Source organism: Trematomus bernacchii, unplaced genomic scaffold, assembly GCF_902827165.1.
Source record: "Trematomus bernacchii unplaced genomic scaffold, fTreBer1.1, whole genome shotgun sequence".
Taxonomy (NCBI): domain Eukaryota; kingdom Metazoa; phylum Chordata; class Actinopteri; order Perciformes; family Nototheniidae; genus Trematomus; species Trematomus bernacchii.
In genome coordinates, this window is record NW_022987899.1 from 4,925,579 (window position 1) to 4,949,640 (window position 24,062).

Sequence of the window (24,062 nt, forward strand, 5' to 3'; positions counted from 1 at the left end):
CTGGGTGAAATGTCATTTGAATTGTCTATCTTACATATTTTGAAAATGTTTGGCAGAATCAGAAAAGCTCTCTATCTTGAATGCACTTCAGAAATGTCTGCTTTACTTTCTCTTGTACGATTCTTATCTACTGTCAAGTGGCAAACACTGTGTGAGGCTTCAATATCAGATCAGAAGGTCAACATAATATTTACAGATGGAAACATCGGTCAATCCTGCATTGCCCAACAAATCTGATGAAAAGTCATTGAATATGACCCTCACTGAATGTCTCTATACTGAGTTTAAACTGTGTTTTTTGCCCATATGTCTATATTTTGGCACCTCTGCCTCAGGGAAATTCATATTGATTTGTCTTAACTGTACAGACAACACTACTGAAAACAAGTCTGAATGTGATGATAATGATTCAAGCTATGCAGTTCTTAAGCGTGTCTCATTTTCATGTTAATCATTAATGGCTATTGGATATCCTGCGAGATGTTTGTGGCAAATTGTATCATATATCACTGTTAATATCTTGTTTTTATCAGTTCCAGTCTCAATATACATTCATATCTGATTCTAATATTATCTTGCCTCTTTAGCAGCAGGCCCCACAGCTAATGTTTTAAGAGAGAGTACATAAGGGGTGCTTAGAAAAATACAATATCTACCACATACTTAAGGTAGATGATTAAAAAGTCTGTCACACCATTACCCAGACATTAAAGGACCCCTATAGTACTCTTTTTCATCAATATATTATATAGGTCTCAGATATATACAAAACATGTCTCTGAAGTGTTTGGCTTCAAATACCAAACAGATCGTGCATTGTAGCATCCCATAATCCCCTCTGTTTCAGCCCTGTTTCAAAAGTGCTGATTCTGTGTCTGTTACTTTTGATGAAAAAAAGGAGCCACTCACTCTGCAATATATTTGGTTAAAATAAACACAATAGCCGCTTTCACACCAAGTACTTTGCCGTACTTAGTTCCCAGCACTTAGTACCCCCATGGAACTAAGACCCGATCGCGTTCACACCGGAATAAGTTCCCTGATCAGTGGCGAGCCGTCAGGGCCCTCTAGGCCCTCTGTGAGGGCCTAAGATATTCCAAAAAATAATATTTAAAAACATTAAAAAAAAAAATATTCTTTAAAAATATATTTTTTTTTTATATTATTTTTGTTATATTTTTCATTAGTTTTACCGAAAAAAAACTTGATTTAATAAAATAACATTTCCAAAGAAATAAATCCTTCGAATCTGCCTGTTTGGTCTCTGTTTGAATGTGAAGGGTTACATGAAAGAAGCTCACCTGGCCCTCTCTACGATTCACAGAGGGCCCGCTATAGTAACTGAACGAGAGAGTAATGTCAAATGACAGTACAATTGACCAATCATATCTTCCCTCTAAATGGGTGGGTTTCATTATCGCGGACTTTATGACAAGTTCCGCCCGCTGTGAAACTTTTCTTGTTTCCATAGCAACAACAACTTCCTGTCAACAGCGTGAACTCGCCTTCAAAATAAAATCATGCCAAATTACACTTAAGACATACAACTGTAACGAAAGTAACAAACACAATGCAATATCATTTTCAATGTCAAAGAACACAAATTGGGTTCACAGGTGTCGTTTTGTGTGGTAGAGGGTCGCTGTCATTGATGCGTTTTGCACCCTGGGCCGTTGTTTTGATATTCCGCTGAAGCATACGCTGTGACGTAATAACTCTTTTTTTTCCTTTTTTTCGAGGGAAGGGGTGGGGGTCAGAGGGCCTAGGTATAAAGCTCACGGCTCGCCACTGTCCCTGATGGAGGATTACGCAAATGAAGCCGCTGACGTCACTTCGTCTTCTTCTGCTTTGGGTTTACTGGCAGGCCGCAAACAACTTCACGGCGTATACTGCCACCCGAAGTCCCCGGCCGGAAGTCCCCGGAGTTGGGGACTGGCTTCAGTAGAAGCTGCTGGGACTCCCAGCAGCTTCTACTGAAGCCTTCCGAGTAAATCGCCAGAACGCCGACACCTCCTCATCACTCCACCGCTCCCATGTTTTTTTTTGTGTTGCCATAAGTTATGCTCTCTCCGTTGGTGCGCGGGGCTAATGCTAATGCTAATAATGCTAATGCCAGCAAATACAATGGCGGCTTCAAAAAACTTTTCAGAGTTTTACGGGGCGTGGTTTGCAATTCGCCCAGCCAATCAGAAATTGGATAGTCCAGGATAGTCCCACCTCTCTAGCAGGCACTAAAAATGGGGGTAAAAGTTATCTGAAGTAAGTTCTCTTTTTGGTGAGAACGCAAAATTCCAGGCACTAACGGAACTAAATGGGAAAAGTACGGGTAAAAGTACTCCGGTGTGAAAGCGCCTAATGGTGCTCTAGGAGGAGATTCAGGTGATAAGGTGGGGGGGTGTTACCTTGGTTGGTTATTGGCTAATGGTTACACAAGCCAAAAAATCGTTATGACATCATAAAGTGGCCAAAATCTGATCAGCTCATTTTCAGACAGGTTTTTATATAAATGGATCAGGACAAAAAGAGAGAGAATCTTTTTTCCTGAAACTTTCAGAATCTCTTTACACAGACGGGACACATGTTTGTATATAAAAGACATGACAAAGTGAATTTTGCATAATAGGTGACCTTTAAGAATCACAAAAATTATCAAAAATAACAATTCTCACCTGAGGGGTTGAGCAGTCGCCAGTTGATTGCAGGATCCGGCCTGCCGCTAGCCAAACAGCTGAGCGTCAAGTTACTGCCCTCGTTCACCGTGATGTCTTCTGACACTTTGTAGATATCTGCTGGAACTGGACACACAAGAGAAATGACATCAGGGTTAATAACGTTGCTACTTTTTATAGTATGTATACTATTTATCAATCCTGTTTTTCAATACTGTGCAATTATCCGTTTCATTTGTCAAATGCAATATGTATATCGAGTATATATGAATATAGCTATATGTTTTATATTTCCTGTCTTGGTTTTTCATTCTGTATGATCTTTATTTGTCATAAAATCAAGGTTTTATTTTGCTGCCCTTACTCTTGAGCTCATGTCACAGTAGTTGTTGGATCAATAATGTTTTTTCTTAACTTATTGTGTTTCATAATACATTATACTGAGAAGGGCAAAGTTTGTTATATCCCACTAGACCACTAAACTTAGTTCACAGAAAGTTCAATTTTTTTTCTAGTAGTTAACTGACATTTCCCCCTTTAAAAATCAATAGAGTTTTACTCATCTTTCTTTAAAACATATTTTCGAATAACCAAGCCAGCTGCTTTTTTCCCGTGACACTTATTACTGTGTATTCCCAGCAAGTATTGGCTTAAAGGTCCCATGTCATGGCCATTTCTACTGATCATAATTCCATTGTTGAGGTATACTAAAGTAGATTTATATTGTGCAATTTTCCAAAATCACATTGGTTTCTCATACAGCATCTCTGTATAGTATGTGTATTCACTCTCTGTCCTAAACGGCTTGTTGGAGCTCCTGCCCCCCCGTCACTGTACCCAGGAAGAAAAAGAGAAATCTCCAACGAGGCGTTCTGGGGCAGCATAGACAGGTATTTTCTGTGTTAGAGTTTTACTCGCTACAGGGTGTACTTTGAGGGTTTGTGACTTTGCAGACCGTTTACATGCATAAAAACCTTCATAACACACAAGGGGACGGGTAATAACCGGAAAAGCATGACATGGGACCTTTAACAGAGATCACATGTAAACAAGCTGAACTCGATGATCTTAGTAAAAGGAAGAGTTTATAAAAGCTTTGGAGAACCTTTGTTTCCTTGCTGCTATCGCCCCAGAAGTACTTACAGCAAACTTTTCAACCCAGGATCCAAATAAGCAATTTATTCGCTGCCACAGGACCTAAGCTCATGGAAACAGATTGCTTCTCTTGTCATATGGGGACCCACCAGAGGCTTGGCTCTGATTCTGAGTTCAGACACACACCTTCAGAACAAGCTTTAATATATGGATTGAAATGTAGAGGTGAAATGAAGAAGCTTTTAATGTGTGTTTATGTGACACTTGTGTTCAAAGCAACACAGAGCTTTTTCATCTCGACAGAGTGTTTAATGATCATCCTGCTTGTTAAACACTATCAACCCCACACTCCTACTGCTCTCACTCCAACACAACAAACAGAACACCTAGAGAGCAAGAGGGAGGGGGAAACTTCAACTGTGGTGAAAACAGTGTTTTAAAGCGAGTCAGCGGCAAAGATGCAATCAATCATACAGGATGTAGAGGGCATACATCACTGTTTCCACAAACTGTGGGTGAAGTGGTTTGAATAAGGTTCACATTAACAGATAAGTAGTCAGAAATACAAATAATGATTAATGACTTTTGAATATGATAAATGTTGGAGCATCCATAATGTGGGCAAATGTTGAAGAGCAACTTTTACCTTGATAAGCAGTTTTTTTATCAGGTCTACATTTGTCTGGACAGGAAACACTAAGGGTTGTGTGTCTTTTAATTTAACCCCATCACTCCCAGCATAATTACGTCCAATGTTTAATTGAATCTTACACATGAACCTACTAATGTTCTTGGTTTGGCTCCATCCTGTTGTAAGCCTCAATTTGCTCTCAGTGACATCAAAAACAATGTCATTGATTATGAGTTTGTGTTCAATGTTTGTTATTCAAATTGGGATGTAATCATTTAGAGGTCTTTCTTAAAAATGAAAGCAGTTCAAACAACTCCTTTCCAGAGCATGCTGTTTCTGGCTCTCTTGCCTTTTTCATTTCGGTGCCCGAGGCTGTTTCCAGTGCACGTAAACTTTATATTGTATGTGCGTTTCAATTAAGGTGTGAAATCAGGAGGTGGAAATATTTGTTAGATGTCAATGTTTGAATAAAACAATTGCCTCAGAGTCTGTGGCCTTGACCTGCACAACCAAGGTAATGCATTAACTTAATTTCCATGATTAAAATAACAATATACACTCTCTGCACATCGCATTTATATCTATTTATCCATCCAAATAATTATGGTATAAAAAGCACAGTTGGGAGGCAAGCAATTAAAGCCTAAAGGCTGCCTGCTTCCAAGTGTCAACAGCAGCACAATTTGTTGTAAAAAAGCTAGTGTATAAAGGGACAGATTCTGCCAACTCTCAACAACTGTTGTCAATTTGTCCATAAACAGGGCACTTAAACCCCAACTGCTCCATTAAAGGTTACTCAGTGGCTGTTCAATTGTAGCCTTGCTATGGGCTGTCTATGGGCAATAATTAGACTGATAGTATACAGTATGTTGTGGATTTAAAATCAGCCAACAACATAGCGCAACTTCTTACAATCTGAGCCACTATCTGTCTAACAATCTATATAATTTTCGAGAACAGAACAGTATCACAAACTTAATTTTGTGATACTTAACTATATCATTCCACCCCCTTTATTACAACCATCATCAATAAACCATTGCAGTCTAGCAAATTAGATTCTTGTGCCTTTATACAGCTGCTTTAAAGTCTTATCTGGATTTAATGAAAGAAAAGGTTATTGTGTTCGCCAAGCTGACTGTGAAACTAACAAAAACACATATGGACAATTCATACTGATTGCCTTTAACAGTTCCCAGGTTGTGAACACATGTGTGAGAGCGGCATCATGTGGGAATTCATATGCTATCAAAATCTGATCTGAGTTGCCGTGTTGAATTGAAATAAAGCAGCCACATTTCTCTATATCGACCATGTTTTCTAAGAAACAATATATCAGCGTTTGTCTCTTTCAGATTGTTTCTCCAGCAAGGCTATTATCTATCGCGCTCTCTCTCTCTCTCTCTCTCCCCCCCTCTCTCTCCCCCCTTTCTCTCTCCCCCCCCCCCTCTCTCTCTCTCTCTCTCTCTACACAGTAACCCATCTCTCTAATACCATCTGACAAGACTTTCACAATCGTGCCAAACAGCATTTTAAATGAAGTCATACAGAGTTATTGCTGTAGTCAAATGACCGTGCCAAAATGAAGATGTGTTTTCAAGATATGGGAAGATTGAGCGGGAGGGGCGTAGACACTCGATTGAGGTGACAAAGAATCAAATTGCCTTTTTTCCACGTGAAAAACAACCAAAGTGGCATGGGAAAGGGTGGGAAAGTTGATTGGTTAGTTAGGATATGTGACTGGAGGAATAATCCTTCCAAGCATATACAAATGAATCGGGGAAGAAACAACTGCTCACATTCTGATAACCCTGCCACCTATATGAATAGGATGTGAGCTGTAAGATGGAGAGGGAAGTGGAAAAGGAGAGAAGCTGAAAGAAATCTATCAAGGCCATATAGCGCCCGATGTCCAGCTGTCAAGAATGTGGGGAGAATTAAAGAGTGAATTGTGATATTAGTAATAGGTCAACCTTCAAGGTATAATGTTGGAAAGGTCATCTCCTTGAGAGCACTTTACCTCTGCAACTACAGGATGGATGAATTCAATGGAGATTCACTTCATTCTTCACACATGTGTTTTAATATAGCTGGGCGTTTGTGAGTTATCGATAGCCACAGGCGTGTGTAGAAAACACACATTTTGAACATCACATTCTGTGCAAATCAAAGCTGCACACTTCATATGTACTCTCTGACTTTACGTTTTTGTTTCCTTATTTATTCTATTTTGATTTAAATATTCTCATACACTCCCAAAAGTGAAATTCATTTCCGTGTATAGCCAAATATAACCTGCTACTGTATACAGGTGCCTTCATTCATTCATCCAGAGTTTGGCAGTATTCACCCAACCAGAAAACTGAATTTCCTTTCCAACTAATTATCTTTTATTTGGCTTGTTTTTCTTATTCCTCAAAATAATACATCTCTGATGAACATTTTATAAAAAACACTGACCTTGCTTTCAACTCTAATTTTAAACATCAAAGAAAAAAAGAATGAGAGAGCGCAGAGAGAGCAAGGGTAATTATGGGGGGGTTGTTTGTGTAGCTTTGTGCATTATGCAACCGCATTGAGAAGGGAAAGAGAAGAAGACAGCGCCACAGGCTCTTCCTCAATCCATGTAGTTATCCATTATGTGAGAAGTAAAATCTTTGCAATATTAATCACCAATTAATATCAAAACAGTTTTTATATACACATGCACCAACTATTGCCAACTACTTTTATCAAGACAATATTGTGAAACATGTTGTTTCGACATCATTAAACCTGCTAGATGTATGGATTTCTATAGGGCTGCAATTACCATACAGGTAAGGATTGACAATTATCAATGCAAGTACTCCACATACATGTTAATCAGTTATTAACCATCCAACAACATCAATAACACTGACAGTGAATAACCCCTGATGCTATTGTGTGTAATGGCTCTGCATCATTACATTTTTAATTGGAGGATCTGTCCTGTAACCTAAAGGTTGCTTGAGTGTTCATTAATTTAAAGTGACAGGCTTTCATGCAGTTTAGAGTCAGCTGTCGATGACATATAATGACTTACATCTCCTCTTGTTCAGGGAGGAACAGAGTGTTCTACTTTTTTATCGCTTTAATAACAAAGACTTCAAGCCTACATTTATTTGCAATCGTGTGTTTTTATAAAAAAAAGTATTCAGTTTGAGCTTGTTCACCAAATGATCTGCTGAGTGAAGCAGATAATCCAGCCAAGGAAAATACTGCATATTTTACAATGAATAAAGGAACCTCTAGCATTTGCAGTCTTCCCCTAACAGGACTGTAGTTGCAATCTTTTTAGAAAGCAACACATTTATTTAGTTCATATGAAAAAAACACCAACCCATGTAATCCTGGGTTGAACAACAAGATAAACGTGATGTTCATGTTTGGAAAGCGGAAGTATGCACGGATCAATTTGCAAATATGTGCTGCCAGTAATAACAATACAATGGTATTAATCACACATGCATAAACATGACTGTCTGCCATGAACAATAGTAAATCCCACCTGCTCCACATCTGCTAAAGCACAAACATGCTCATTTACAAAAAAAAAGGTACCCCATTTCACCATGATTACTCCCAATATGCTTATAAACGGCAAGAGAAAGCTACATTTAGCACTCTATTTTTCGTGTTGTAAAAGGAAGCAATTACCTCAAGGACAAAGATGTTGAAATTCTCCTAAATGTGATTTAGCACTTTCACCACTGTCTTCTCCAATTTAGCAAAAGCCACCGTATGTGGAAGGGTAATTAATGCTGAGAACAACATGCACTCATAATAAAAAATGTGTAAAAACATGATTTGACTTGAAAGTAACATCCAAGAAGAATCACAAAGGCATCCTCCCTGATTTGTGGTACAGAGAGTGCTACTCTGTTTTAAACAAAGGAGACCGTAACAGACTTGCAATATAACAAAGAAATTGCTAAGCCCATATACACCAAACAGACTGACAAACTGCATTTTAAGAGAAGGAAATAATGTTTTGTCGCAGCGCCGCTTGCATACTGTATGCTAGTAAACCAGGGCCCTGCATATCTACTTCTGTAGATATGTTTACACGATTTGCAAGCTCTGTCTGTCTCTCCCACTCTGCACCCCCCCTGTTCTCTATTTGCTATAATCCCAGACATTCTATTCTCTCATGTATCAAAACCTGAATGCCAACATTTTAGTTTGGTCCAATTCAAACGCATGCATGTTGAGCGTGAAATTAGCCATTGAACAGAAGCGGAGAAAGCAGCAGGTAATACAGGATGGAACCATGCCCACCTGGTCTCTGTCAGATGTCTTTATTTTCAAGCTAAACTGTTCTCTACAATTCAGGGATAACTGCGCCAAACACTATTCTGCTCTCTAGAACAAATAAACAACTTAACAGCTTTGGACTTTGAGTGTGCAATTCTCTATTTTCTTACCTCGCCCCATCAAAGACTAACAATGTCATAGTGACTTTAATGAGACACAATAACAACAATGTCAAAATAAAACAACATTTTCAAGTTAAAGAGACGTATATATTTTACAAAGCAAAGGTTACAGTTTCTTCAAAGACAAAGTAGTCTACAGCAATATATCATCTATACTGTTATCTGTTCTGCGAATACCATTTCATGTTTCGTATTTTTCCCTATAGGCGCATTTAGCTCCCTCCTACAGTACATTCACCCCCTGCTGGCTCTCAACGTGACATTTGTAGGAGTGATGTGGTGCAGAGCGTCGAAGAGGCGTGCAATTATGCTCAGCTAATTTGAAACCATTAGAAGAAAAGCACTCGCAGCTCTATAGCTTTCTAGTGTGTGGAAGCTTTGCTTTGGACTTTGTACAAAACAAGGTCAGCCTTACAAAGGTATAACAAATGAACAATATGACCAGCCTGATGGCCACCAGGGTGTCTTCTGTCACAACTCAGGGAATGAAAAATGTCACCTTAAACTAGCTTGTGTGAGTTTGTTTCAGATGTTTTCCTTTTTCTGTCTTTTTTGTGACCTTGAACTTTCAATGGCTTTATTGCAGGAACTAAGATAGGCAGAGCTGCACTCTCTCACTCCGTGCAGCCAATTAGAAAGTCATTCAACTTTCATCCGGTTGTATTGAACCAGAAAGAGGTGTGCTGTAGAATGGCAGCAACATATAGCCACTGGAGGTCAAATAAAGACTTTTATTAATTTGAACCACTTTCACTTAAAGGGGACCTATCATGCAAAATGCACTTTTGTACGTCTTTTCTACATGAATATGTGTCCCCGGTGTTCCAGGGAACTCACCAAGTGTCAGAAAACACAACCCTCTCTATTTTCCTCCATACCCAAATCTCTAAAAAAGGGGCTGCAACGGATCTGATAAAAACTGATCCAGATTTGAACACTGTCCTGACGTCAGGACGGTGGCGCTACGGCTATTGGGCCAACTCCACCAATCAGGAGGAGACAGCCACGGCCATTGCCGTTCGAAAGCGCTGGAGACGCTGTAGTACATATGCCAGGCCTGTAGGTGGTGCTGTTCTCACATAATCAGCCCTTGCAAAAACAGGGGTAAAAAAGTGCAAATTGAGCAAAATGAGGCATGGCTAAAATGCATGATCTGTTTGGTATTTTGAAAAAAAAAAAGTATAAATATGCCTTATATAGGTATGGTCCTACACTATATTATTCAAATATAGCATGATAGGTCCACTTTAATGAACATTCTCCAAATGTCTGCAATGTGCTTGTGTTGATAAAGAATATCTCTTTAGATGAACACTAAGCCTTGTGGCTGTGCCTTCAGTTGTAGTTTGACCACTGAATCATAAATACTCTATATGCAAGTTTAATCGCAAACACACATTTTGTTGACTGTAGCTTAGACTGTGCGTCCCTATACTGTGTTACTCATTGTCAATATCAACTGTTAATCCCTTAAATTATTCATGTTGACATTGTTACCTGATGTAAAGACAAGATACATCTGCATTGCATGAGCTGCAAACACACACTTGAACACACATTTTCCCATGCGCTATCATGTCACCGTATGCAAAATGTGAAGGAGCACCGATCTCACTTGATCTGAGGCATTTGGGGTTTTGTTTTCTGTAGCGAGATACACTAATTCCTCTCCACCTGGCACAGCAGGATTGCAAGGGAAGAGAATGCATAGGTTTGAGGAGTGGGCTGACGCTGCTGTCGCCTAGCAAGCTCAAGTGGCCTGGAAATGCCCACAGGAAACCCCCCTTTCCCCCCTGTGTACTTTTAGCTGACAGAAGAGAAGAAGAGAAGGTAGATGAGAGAGGTGATGACAGAGAATAAGACACCACCTCCTCCCAATCCCAACTGTAGCCGTCAGCAGTGGCAGTGCTTTAAAAACCCAAGACTACCGACTTTCAAAGGAGGTACCGGATATAAGACAGATGCAATGGCCTGCTGGAGGCGCAGATAGAAGCAAGGAAGGAGAACAAAAAACTTCCTCTGTGTTTTGTCCTAAGGAGGATTTTCTACATTTGAAAACCATTTCGATATGTAGACCTCTCTCCACTGAGGTGATTAATTAAAGAAAGCGTTTTTCAGTCTGTCTTCAGAGGTGTTCCTTCAATTAAGGTCTCGCAAAGGGCAGCAACTCGTTAATCACATGAGTATTTAATTGGTGTTTGCACTAGAGGCAAAACAAAAGAGGCGCAAGGCAGAAATGCATAGCAGAAGTTTTTGCTAACAAGCTCAACACATGGCAGACAGTAAGGGTCAAAGAGGAGAAAGCGCTTAAGATTGTAGATTTTTTCTTTAAAACCAACTAATGGTTGCTCTTATGAAAAATGACTGTGTTTATATATTCTGTATAAACTGTGATTCTTATCTTGACCCAACTGGCTCATGCATATCGCTTGCATCCTCAGGAGCAATAGCTTTGTACTTTAAGCTTGGCATCCACAAAGTGTGGAGAGCTTGCCAAGAAAATATGAAGCAGATGTTGCATTCAAGTCAATATTATTTATACAGCCTAATATCACAAATTTGCCTCAGGGGGCTTTACAATCTGTACAGTCATAAGAGACTCTCTGTCCTTTTTGTCTCCCGCTTAGGAAAAGTAAAACTCCCTAACCCCTCTACAAACCTGATCTGCCGCTCATGATAATGAGAAATACAAAGATGGCCAGACGAGCTAGAACCCAAGGTTTTAAAATCTTGGCTGCAATGGCTGCCTTTTCAACAGCACGTTTTATTGGTCTCAATTTTTTCAATACTAATTCCTGCCCTTTGCTCTCCACTTACAAACACCATTCCTCTTTATGTCACTTTGTCCAGACAAGGGCTATTAGAGATCATAAGCACTCACATAAGCAATATACCTAAGCTCAGCTGAGATGCATTTTACGCCCCACCACCTTCCATTTTCTTCCTGATGTGAAACCAATCTCATCTTTTTTTTTCTTCCTATTTCAAAACCATTTCCAGGTACATCTAGTACAGCTGGTTCAGCAACACCTGGGTCCATGATAGGCAGTCAATGATGTTAAGTAAAACATTTTTCTCACAACAAAGTCATTATATGTAAATGTGTTATGTTAATTTGAGCTGTGGTGGTTTCATTGAACAAATTCATATTTTACAGCTGATCCTTTTTTACCTAGGTTATTAAAACAATAACTCGATTGGTTCTGTACGAGAACAGACTATTGCCCCCTAGAACCGACCCTGACAAAGCTGCGAGAAGCACACACGGATGAGGAGGGGATGGAGAAAAAGAGGGTTATAAGAACAAAGGCACATGAGATATCTGGCTTTATTTACCGGACTCACAAACTCTCTACATTTTAGCATTTTGTTTTTGCAGGAATGAGTTCCAAAACCCGGGAATGAGTTAGGCTTTTACCACTTCTGGTTCCTTTGTGTCAAACCAGAAATCATGTGGTTACAAGAGAATTTCATGTTTTATACTCGATGAAAAAAAACGTTAGGAAAACCAGTTGTGAATGTCCGAAGCTTCTGTGTGTCATAAAAAAGCTGTTGCTAACAAGCGACTAAATGAGACTGCTGAAGGTCATCATGCCATAAAGTACAAATTACTTTATTTATATACCTAATTCTAGTTACTTAAAAAAAATAGTAGTTTAAGGAAACAAAATATAGTCTCATTGTAGTACAGGTCTATTAAATTACAGCTTGACTTCATGTGGCATTCAAACGGCCTTTCAGCGTAATTCCCTTCATCCTTGAAGACGCTCAAAGATATTCTCTGGAAGTCAAACCAGCAATCAGCACCAATCAATAGTACCTGATTTGCCCCCATTTACTACAATACACATGATTAAAGTGCAGCCATAATGGGTAGAGTTTAAGTGTGTATATCTCCATGGGAGTGTGTGTGTGTGTTGGTGTTTGTGAGTGGTTGTGACCATTAACAATCAAGACCCCTCTACAGACTAGAGGCCTCCAGACTCCTTGGCTAGAAGCCATTAACTTTAAACATGAGATTGGGTCTAAAGGTTCTTTATTTTAGTCTGCAGCTTAGTTGATGGACTCTCTGCACTCTCATGCTAATGGAAAAGGGTCAATGGGATCGATCTGCAAAAGCCACCTGACCCATAATGATATAATCTGTATATAATAAATAAAAACACATACCCAAATGCAGGGATGTAAGATTGCACTAAAAGCAAGCATACATTTGAACCTTTACCACATATGAACAATATGTAAATACATTTTTGTTTAGGTTTTATCTAACAGTTTCCCACTCCAGTTTATATTTTAATGTTCACAGTTTCTTATTACTACAAAATTACACGTTTAATTCCTGTCTTATTAGGAACTTTCAGCATCTTTTTAGCTGGCTACATTTCACATTAAAACATTCAAGTGATAAAGCTTGTTGCTCTTGAATAAAGATGAGGTAATCAAAACAGATATAGATAAGAAAATACATGAGAACAAATAACAGAAGCAACAAGGACTGAGGTACATTTCCATAATTTAGGGCATCATTTGAAATCAGTGGCATGAATTGTAAAAAAAAACATTGAATATCTAAAACAAAATCCCAAATGGATACATCATAAATTATATTTTGATTTTGAAGAACATCTATAGAAAACATTCATGCATCTCATGATATGAAATTGCCCCTCTCTCCCTATCATCTTCCTGCAGTATTATTCTCTTTAACAAATACAACAAATGCAAGCAGGATGCTCTCCATGTGCTATTGGATTATGACTTTAGTTTTACCTGCCAAATATGTCACATCACTCCAGACTGTGTAATCCACATGTCAGTCACCGTTTAGCCTCCAGTATTCTCCCAATGAGAAATAGGACTTAAAGTGGACCTATCATGCTATATTTGAATAATATAGTGTAGGACCATACCTATATAAGGCATATTTATACTTTTTTTTCCTTCAAAATACCAAACAGACCATGCATTTTAGCCATGCCTCATTTTGCTCAATTTGACATTTTTTAGCTCTGGATTTGCAAGGGCAGATTCTGTGAGAACAGCACCATCTACTGGCCTGGCATATGTACTACAGCGTCTCCAGCGCTTTCGAACGGCAATGGCCGTGGCTGTCTCCTCCTGATTGGTGGAGTTGGCCCAATAGCCGTAGCGCCACTGTCCTGACGTCAGGACAGTGTTCAAATCTGGATCAGTTTTTATCAGATCCGTTGCAGCCCCTTTTTTAGAGATTTGGGTATGGAGGAAAATAGAGAGGGTTGTGTTTTCTGACACTTGGTGAGTTCCCTGGAACACCGGGGACACATATTCATGTATAAAAGACGTACAAAAGTGCATTTTGCATGATAGGTCCCCTTTAAAAGGATGACAATCCCAGTTCATTTTATGGAGCTCCTTTTGATGTGATACTGCAATAACCAGCTTACAGCACTCCTTGCTTCTGATCTACACAACACAGTAAGAACTTCAACAGTTTAGTGCCTGTGTGAGCACTAAACTATATACAGTACATTCACAACACAGCACAAGCCTAACTCAGGCTGGCACAGGGACTTCCAAGAGCTGCTTATGTTCCTTCCTCAAGCACTAAGGACCACATGGGCGATGATGATTACTTTCACAGCTAGGAAAAAGGATGCAGACGAGCGCAGAATTGTTTAATCACAATTTGATCAGGTTTACACTTCTGTTTTTATCAACCATGACAGAAAAAAACATAATGGAGTTGGTGCTTTCTCGTGTTAACAATAAGAGAGACGGGCAGGAGGTTTCTTTTATTAAATTAAGCAGTAAATGTGAATTGTTTTAACGTGACTCATAAAAGCTATGGTTAGATAAGTGTTTGATAATTTGATTAAATGATGATGTAATTGCCATAACATTTCATTTATTTCATTTTCAGCTTCTCAAGGGACTTAGCACTATTGAAAATACATATACGATTAAATAAAAGAATCAATATTGAATGAGATAATTTACAGCAGACAGAGTTTGCACAACTTTTTTTCCAGTGTGTCATTGACTCAGAAAAGTGGAAACGAAGGCCTGTCATAATGTAAGTGTTGATTAGGTTCAATATCAGTAGACTTTCAACCAGCTTGTTGGTTCTCACTGTGTGGTGAGCTGTGAAGAGCTGCTAGACTGCAGAGCACCTGACACACTCAGCTGGAGACGCCCCCCCCCCCCCCCACACACACACACACTGGTCTCACAGCTGCAATTACAGCTGATGAGATATGTTTGCCATCATGCTTTCTCCCCTGTGTCACTGTGGGTGTCACTCGCTGCCTTTCAGCTTTTCTCTTTTATCAACTCCTTTTGTCTTTCATGCAAAACGTGCACACTTGGATGCACATTTTAATGTTGTGCGGATAAGTTACACACACACAAACGATGTCCTCTTTTATCTCAGTCTCTCTCCCATCTTACCATGAATTTATTTTGGTCAGTCTTTTTTGTCTGCAGCCATTCTGTCTCCTCGACTCTTGCCTCATCACTGTCACTCTTTCTCTGTCGCTTCCCTCACTCCATCTTTGCTTTTCTCCCCTCTTTGCCTTGAGCTGAAGTCTAATGAGCAAGTGGCTGGTGCTGGGAGAGTGTTTTCCAGCTCTGAGGAGTAATAGCAAGCCCATATGTTACTTACCACAGCGGCCACTGCAGCAGCCGACCAGTGCCAAGTCTCAAAGACCCTCCCAGGGAAACGTATCTCCCATTAAATCTGTGGCTGTGCCATCAAAGTGCTCAAAAGAAGCACACTCAACAACACTCTACTCCTGTGGCTGTGAGACACCTATGCTACAGAGAGTGCCATATTATAATGAAGAGTCATAAATATTTTCCTTCCATAAGTGATAAGCATTTTTTTCTCATTAGTGAGATGTATTTTTAGTTTCTCCGGGGGCTTCCATTTTGATTACAGTGCGTGTGTGTGTGCTTTGAAAAGTTTAAACTAAGTGTGGAATAGGGTTATACAGTATACACAGCAATCCCAAGATACATTTTTATTTAATTAGAATAGTAAATCATTCTGATGACATATCTTTGCCTATTATAACACAAAATACATTCAGACAGAAACGTTTTTGCGTTCTCACAAAATGTGTGATCAAATGAATGGCATCCGAGCGTTAACCACATATTAGTTAACCAGTCAGCATCAGTATACAATCTTCAAAACTTGTCAAAACCCCAGGGCTTTGATAAGCAGTCTTTGATCAAAAAGACATCCAACAAGACATATGCTACATCACAAGAAGTGTTTAGCGCTATCAAGCCAAACAGAAGACTTGGTATGTAAGGCACTGTTTTAGCGCTGGCTACCATATGGTCCAACTAAATAACATGCCAGACATCTGCTGGGCCAGTGGGCACTGGGAGGACAAGCAGCCAAGCACTCTCACTAAAAAAACAATAAGGCTGAGTACAAATCTACCCTCATGACATACTGTATGTTAGCCAATGAGTATCTTTACACTCCTGACATAAACACTGGCTTTTAAGTCTTCGCTTGATATATATATTTTTATTTTACACTGAACATGACTAAGACTCTACTACTAGCCTCTGTGAAGCTTTACTCTGGCATGGCATAGCGTCTGGCGTGCTTTAATCGTTAACATGCTCACAGTGACAATTCTAACATGCTGATGTTTTGGAAATGTAAGTGGTTGTAACCTCTCACATTTGCTAATTGTCACTAAACACAACGAATAGCTGAGGCTGATGGGAAGGTCATACGTTTACACATTTCAACTTATTGTGTCAAAAAAGGAACAGTGTTAGGTTCACCAAAGTTAGTAGGCATCGTCCTGTCAGAAGCATGCATGTCTGTACACAACTTCAAGGCTATCCATCTTCTTGTTGTTCAGATATTTCAGTCCGGACTAAAAGCCAATATAGCCTTCCCTAAAGCTATTCCACTTGGGTGACTTAAAAGCTAATGCATGGTACACACCGCTATTTTATCCACTGCAAAAAGTCAGTACTGCATTTTGTTGAGGATGAGAAAAGAATGGGAAGGAGTTTGAATCCACATGGACCCGAGCAGTGCTGAGCTTGGTGCAACTGAGCTGTTAGGAAGCCTCTGAAACCAGATATCTCTCAGTGTGTGTCTGAAGTGCAGGTCTTTGCTACTCACTCACACCAAGTGCACAAAACAAAGATGACTCCTCCTCATGCTGTTCTATCCCTTTCACGTGCTGGATCTAGGTGGAAGGCATTCATGGACCACAGCAGTGCACCCACTGATCTTGTCGGATCAAAATGAGCAAGGTTTACTAATATTTGGTGAGCACTTTCAGTATTGTTGTCACGTCTCCGAGAGGCACACACACACGTTTGCCTCTCTGCTCTTATCTAGCCCATGGTGATAAAAGTGGGATCAAGGCCTAGCAGTGGGATTGCCCTGAACACCAGCGGGGCTGAGTGGCAGGAAGTTCACACACCGAACAACGCACAACATACACACAACCACATAGCAGGTGACCCTGTAGTAATGCAGGGCAAAGGCATTGAAGAACAGGTGACACAATTCTATTAAGCCACAGAGAGGTGAAATGTTAAAAAGTGCACAGTTCAAACACAGAAGGGCATTCTGATGAAGCTCATAGATTTATGAGAATATAAGACCTTAAACTCAGTACTACATGTTGTGACACACAAGACACACACTATGACACCTCCTCTACACATATCCAGCCTGATATGGTCCCCTCAGAGAAAGCCGGTAAGGTCAGATTTAACTTTGCCACTCAATCTCACTTCCAGAGGCATTGAGGAGCGTAAGCAGCACTGTGCCAAAGGGCTGTCCATCAATGTGACAGGCCCTGGTCACATAGAGGATGGAAAATATGGAGGGAAGGGATACTGGCACTACGAGTGATGGGTATGTGTGTGGGGAATGGAGACAATGTGGAAAGAAATAATGCTCCTCCATATCAGAGCTAAGACCGAGGAGACACTGTCCAGAAACGATGGCCAGTGGCTTGTCTGGTTAGTCTGTGAAATATGGCCCCAGCGGCTCACCTGCAGCCTCTGTCAATGCCCTGCTGTCATGTGTGGCGAAGGGATGGCCCCATTTAAATGCATGAAAGCATCTCTCACAGCCAGCATAAAGAAGATTAAAGGAGACTGCAGTTTTTTTGTCCTTTTTAGAGATTCTGTGTAAGCAACTTAAACTCAGCAGCCCAGGAAGAAAAAGGGAACGGTAAATTGTTGCTTTCATTAAAACTTCAAGGAGTCAGTTTCATTATGAAGGTTCAAAGCATTGGGAAATGTGTGTGGTTGCTTTCTCCCACTCTTTCTCTCTCTGCCCGTCTTTCTTCCTCTTCATCCAACTGGGTAGCAACATGGAATAATGAACGACTGCGTGTAATCTTGTCCCTGGAGGGCCGGTGTATATGGATATATGTCTTGTCGCCGGCCTGCCGTCATGCTCACAGCAGGAATAATGAGGCATGGCGAGGCTTGCTGCTGGCCTTCGTAAAAGCCAGTGCTTCTGCAGGGTTTAATGTGTTTAGTTTTTTTAAATATTCGAACCTTGGACTTTGATTTCCTCCTAAAAATAATGCACTGGGAGTGTTTTCAGAGATAGGTAAATCAACTTTGTAGTAAAAGCCGCACTGATCAATATTTCTATATCAACCTCGGAACAAATGCACCTACAGAGATGTATCACCCTACTCTGCAGTTCCCCGGCTCACAACTGTACTGTTTTGGTTTGGTAGATGCAGGTGGCTGGTTTCAGTGCATCAGCTATACAAAACCTAACACCCTACCTGGCAGGCATGTGCAGAGGATGCTAGAGCTGAAGGGGCTCAAATGCATAAAAGGGCACATTGGCGATATGTTAACGATCTTTGACAATATTTTATTAAAAATATACCTGGGATGACTCCTTTTTTGACATTGTAAAGGGAATATTAAAATGTATGTATTTATAACAAACCCAAACAATTACATAAATCACATTTTACAAAAAGGGCACTTCTCTAATAGGTGGGCAGAAGGGCAGGTGCTGAAGCCCCCTTTGGAGTCTATCTGGGCATGTGCCTGATACCTGTACAATACTGAAGATCAAGTAAGTGACTGACTGGTGGACAAAGTGGAGCATTTAGCAGCTTATTTCCCTCAGATAGTGAGCAAACAAACTCAAAGAGAGTACATTAATTAGGTGTCCAAACAAGCAACTCCAGCAAACTTTTTTGGGCCTTTAACATATTGAGCAGCTGTAGAGAGACAGATTGAGAAAGTGGAGGAGAGTGGTCCGATACTTACCCGGGCCACTGGAGCAAAAACTCTGTCTTCCTACAACAGGCTGGACCAAATGAGAAACCATACTGCCAAAAAAGGTGTTTACTGCAATTGCATGTATTAGAAAAGACAGAAAAGGTGCTCTCTTGGCCATAACCTAATGTGTTACAACACTAGAAAGCCCAAAATGTGCTTTTAACAGTACATTAGGGCTTAAATAGACTGCCTAGTGTGGGAAATATAGGCCTTAGTGTCATGTCCCCCACAGAAGACGAAAATGAATTGCTTGTATTTGAAAAATGCAGTAAATGTGGCATCAAGGGTGGTGTAAGCAGTACATACTTGGACAGTGGACAGCAACAAAATTATGTCTGAGACTTAAAGTGCCATGCCCCATGCGGTCCTTGAGAGCTAGAAAGCCCTTGACAAGCAATAGCCTTGCCCTCAAAGAGAGGCTGCAAATGACTGCTGCATAGCGAGGAAGGAACTTTGTTGACATGTTTTCTTATTTTGTGAATGGAAGCTTTATTGATCTCTCATAACCGTTTTTTTTTTTCAGACGGGTAAGGAAGGATCATCTTGCGAAGAGAATGTAGTCTGAACTCCATTGCTGGCGGCAATACAAGCAATAATATGTATGTGGGTGTGATTACGGTGCTGTAGCAGAAGAGCCAGACAGACTGCCGATATCTAGAATTAATGATAGCCATTGCTAATCTGCACTTCGCTGTGCATGGCTTTCAATTCCCCTGCATTAATCTTTCCATCTTCCTCTCCATATAGCTCCATGGTTACGGTGAGAGGAAGAAACAAAATACCTCAGCAACAGCACAGATAAGAGGTGGTCCAAGATGCCAAAGTGTGAGGGGTGTGCAGGGGTAGAAGAAAGGAGGAAGGGGTTGTGAAGATGGGAAGAGGCGAGGGGCGACCACAGTGGATAGATGGTTTCACAGGCACAGCTGAAAGGTTCTGATTGTCCCATGGTAATTGTTAAAAGGTCAGTCTGCCCAGACTTTAGAGGCGAAGATATGCGCACATACAGACACACACATTTGGGCGCACACACTCATGCCCCCCCCCTGCTAGGTTGCTCTTTAGAGTGACACGGCTGCCTTTAGAGAGTTCTGGGGATTAGCTCCTTAAATACCACAGCATTGTGATACAAGCCAAGGATGGAATAAATGAGAGGAAATAAAAGATGGATACATGCGGAAGAGGACTTATTTGATGGGTTTATATCTTTCAGTCTAAAACTCAGCAATGCCTATGAAAAAGATTATTGCCTTTGGCTGAGTTAAGGTCAATAATTAGGTTCGAGATCAGACTGATAAAGATAATCATAAAAGTACTTGGCAGATATAACAAGAGGGTCTAGGATTAACCATAGCTATAACATTGCTCCAGGCTATAATTGTATTGGTCGGATTCTGTGCCTGTTGTTGCATTCATTCTGTCAGTTCTACATGTTGCATTAAAGCAGTACATTAATACGTATCACTTCTCAATGGACAACATATATTGGAATGGGGTCACGGAACAGCTGCTTACGGGACTATTCACTTTTCACTGCTACTTTATAGTCTCTCTGCTACTGTGACATTTATGAATGGATAATGCCATCTGTCTTGGAGGCAAATCGGCATGTAAGGAAAGGTTTGGGTGATAACTTGTTGATTTAAGAGCTAATCCAGATTGCCTAGACAGACTGGTCCTGGTCATAAACCCAACATAAATAAGAATTATGATGCTATATTGAACAATAGGCAAGAACCCATGAATACAACTTACTCTTTGATGTGCTGCATTTTATTCTAAAACTTAAGCAATGTTAAATAGAAATTGACAGGTTGCAATTATTTGATATTATCAAGGCTATACTAAAATAATTTCATCAAGGGCAGTGCATATGCAATTGCTGGCTTTAATTCAACAGCATTAAATCAATGCTGGTTTGAATCAGCTGATCAAGCATCACTGGCGAGAAAAGGAAGTAGAGGAAATGAAAAGGCAAAGAACAAAGACTGCAGCCTTTAGTGAATGCAAACCAACAAGATATCAATACTATTGACAGGCTTTAAAGAACGTGTGGCATCTGGCAAACAACCACTCTTGTATAATTGGCTGCACAGTGAAGTACACAGTGAGACATGTATGTATGGACACACATGACATGTATATAATATGATAAAGTATAACCACTAGCAATAAGACATACATGTCAAAATCCATCAAGCTGTGTATGCTTCTTCGGCCCGAAATGAAAAATGTAACTTGATGACTTGATTTTGCTTGAGCGTAGCAATAAGGCCAATTATCCGTACAGCTTCACACTCACAGCTACATCACTCACTGGCTGTGGTTGCTAATATGTTCCTAACTGGGAAACTAAACGCGTCAAATGAGCACTGACTGTCGGATACACTGGTGGGAATCAGAGATCAACAAGCTGCAGTATTTCTGATTGGGGTCAGCATTCTTCAGGCAGATACAGTAAGGGAAAAATGAAATAAAAGTTCCACTCCGGTGCATTGAGTATTGTAAGAGGACCTCATGAAATGAATGAATCACTCCCTGGCCACTGCATTTTAGAAAACACATTTGCAAAGCATGTTGAGATTTGCTGAATTTGCAAAAACACTTCTGCTGTGGATAGGGTTTCACTAGGACTGTAATAAAGGTGATTGCGGCAATATGCTTATTTGTTATGTTATTTCAAGCGAGGCTCTTCCAAACATTACTCTCATTAACATCACTTCCAGACCAAGATTTCTCAAAATAATGTAGTGGTGGGATTTAAACAAGAGGGTCTACAGTCATGAGAGCACTTCTTAATAGGGCACAGCAGTGCATTGAGCAATGTAATAATACTAATAATAATACATTTTATTTGTAAAGCACCTTTCATTCTTAAAAGTAATCCCAAAGTGCTACAAGGGGCATAATATACTTTTTATTTTTAATGGTGTTGTGACATTTCACTAAATAATAATAATGTCCACCTCATAGTGCTATTAGAGCTTAAGTCAAAGGATAACTAAATGCTGTGGACTTCATCCCTATGAACACACATAAAATGTAATAAGTTGCTGTGGACTTCAACCTTTTGTGGCCATGAATATCTGAACAAACCTTTTAAGAAAACTTACTAATACATTTTTCATACTTTTTTATCCAGACCAAAGTGGGAGACTGACCAACAAGGAAACATTTTAATGTTTAATATGTTTTAATTGTAATATAGAAGGCCTATGTACTTCATTTCTTTGGACAAAGAACATATCTGATGGTGGATGTTGAGACTAACAACCTTTTTACATTTTGATTTAGAAGACAAAACACTAGAGACGATTTTCTCTGCAAGAATAATTTATATATTTTAAATCAGATTTTACGTTGACAGGTCATGCATGTAAGTAAGACTATGTTTTTTAATGAACTGGTCTGATAGATAATGTAAAAAAAAATGGGCTACAAACAGGATTTTACACTGTGAATGTCAGCATGAAAACACAGACTCTCAGAATCTCTTGGATTGATGTCAGATTGTGTGTTGCAATACAATTAAATATGGTGATATTTGGTTTCAGCTTAAGTTCTATAAAGTATATACAGTATATTTCTATAATTCCCTTTCGATAGGCTTTTTGAAAAGTGAAGTGATTCCATTTACAAAGAATAAAAAAGGCATTTATTGTGTTTCTTAAAATGTGTCAATAAATAATTTTTGGATTTGACAAGCACAACACTAACCTAACTAGCTTACAGACAACATCAAAATCAAACCATCACAAAACTGGCCTGGGCTTGCCGATTGGTCAAAGTTATACAGTATGTTCAAGGTTCAAGGCTTTTATTAGTCATACGTACATCGCTACAGTGAAGTTATGACGATGAAAATCTTAGTTCACAGGCTTCACGAACAGTGCAACACAATAAAACTAAGTGTGTGTTTCACCAAAATGAAATTGGATTGGGGTTGAAAGCCTGCCAATTTATTTGGATTCTTGTCATGTGCAGCGACCCTGCTTCTTGGTACCACTCGTCTCAGCCCTGTGAGTTTGCCACTTTTTCATCCACCGCAAATGTACTTTGTCTGATCATTTGTTTTCCAATTATGTTCCTGTCCCTGCTAGCAGAACATTGTCAGCTTTGGTTATGTGAACCCACTCTTGGGTCTGTAACCAGGGGCAATGTTTGATGCTTCGAACATTTTCATACCCATTAAAAGATGAAGGCAGGGTGAATTATTATCCTGCAGAGTTGATTGGGTTTTGTAGGGTTGGTTCAGGTTCTTGGCTGCATGTGATGGTATGCAGCCACACACAAAGACACTTTAGTATCTTCCATAAAAACACTTAAACCTACATAAAGCATAGAAAAGTTATTGGATAAAATTATTTAAGTAGAAGTTCAATAAGAAGGGGATTGTTCATGAAGAAGGATGGCACTTCCTACTCTTTGCATTTAATTAGTATTTTGCACTAAGTAGTTCTCTCACATCTTTGTTCAATGTTTGACTAACGTTAGAAAGTAAATAAGAACTTCATAGTGCAAACAGTGCTCAGTAACACCTTCATGGTAACTGCAATAAATGTCCGCCCTCATGACTGCACTGCAATTTAGATAGAAAGATGCTGAAGTGAACCTCAAGAGAAGATTACACCCACGGAGCAGGTGAATACAACAGATGAGCTAACAATGACAGCAATATTGAATGGTACTCAGAGAGGCAGAGCAGAGGACAAAATAGCAGGAAAAGAAAGCAACATAATCAATGTTTGGCTACAGCTGTGGCATTAGTCGTGATAAACGAGGTAGCCGACAGAAAATCTGGAAGTCGGCGCAGGACATTCCAATGATCAAGCTTTAAATAATCGGACACAATGGATTCTGGGAAGGAGAGGCAATTTGCTGCCATGGATCCAAGAAGAGAAGTGTCAATTCACATATTGACCT

The 24,062-nt window shown here is 39.8% G+C and overlaps 1 protein-coding gene across 3 annotated transcripts in view; it reads right to left on the reverse strand.

The window, feature by feature from the left end:
- Window positions 1-24,062, reverse strand: part of lsamp (limbic system associated membrane protein) — a 638,149-nt gene that overhangs the window by 30,979 nt on the left and 583,108 nt on the right. For all 3 annotated transcript variants that reach the window (XM_034114584.1, XM_034114585.1, XM_034114583.1), the window contains one exon: window positions 2,670-2,795. In XM_034114584.1, coding sequence (XP_033970475.1) covers window positions 2,670-2,795 — 126 coding nt within the window. The remainder of the gene's footprint in view (window positions 1-2,669; window positions 2,796-24,062) is intronic.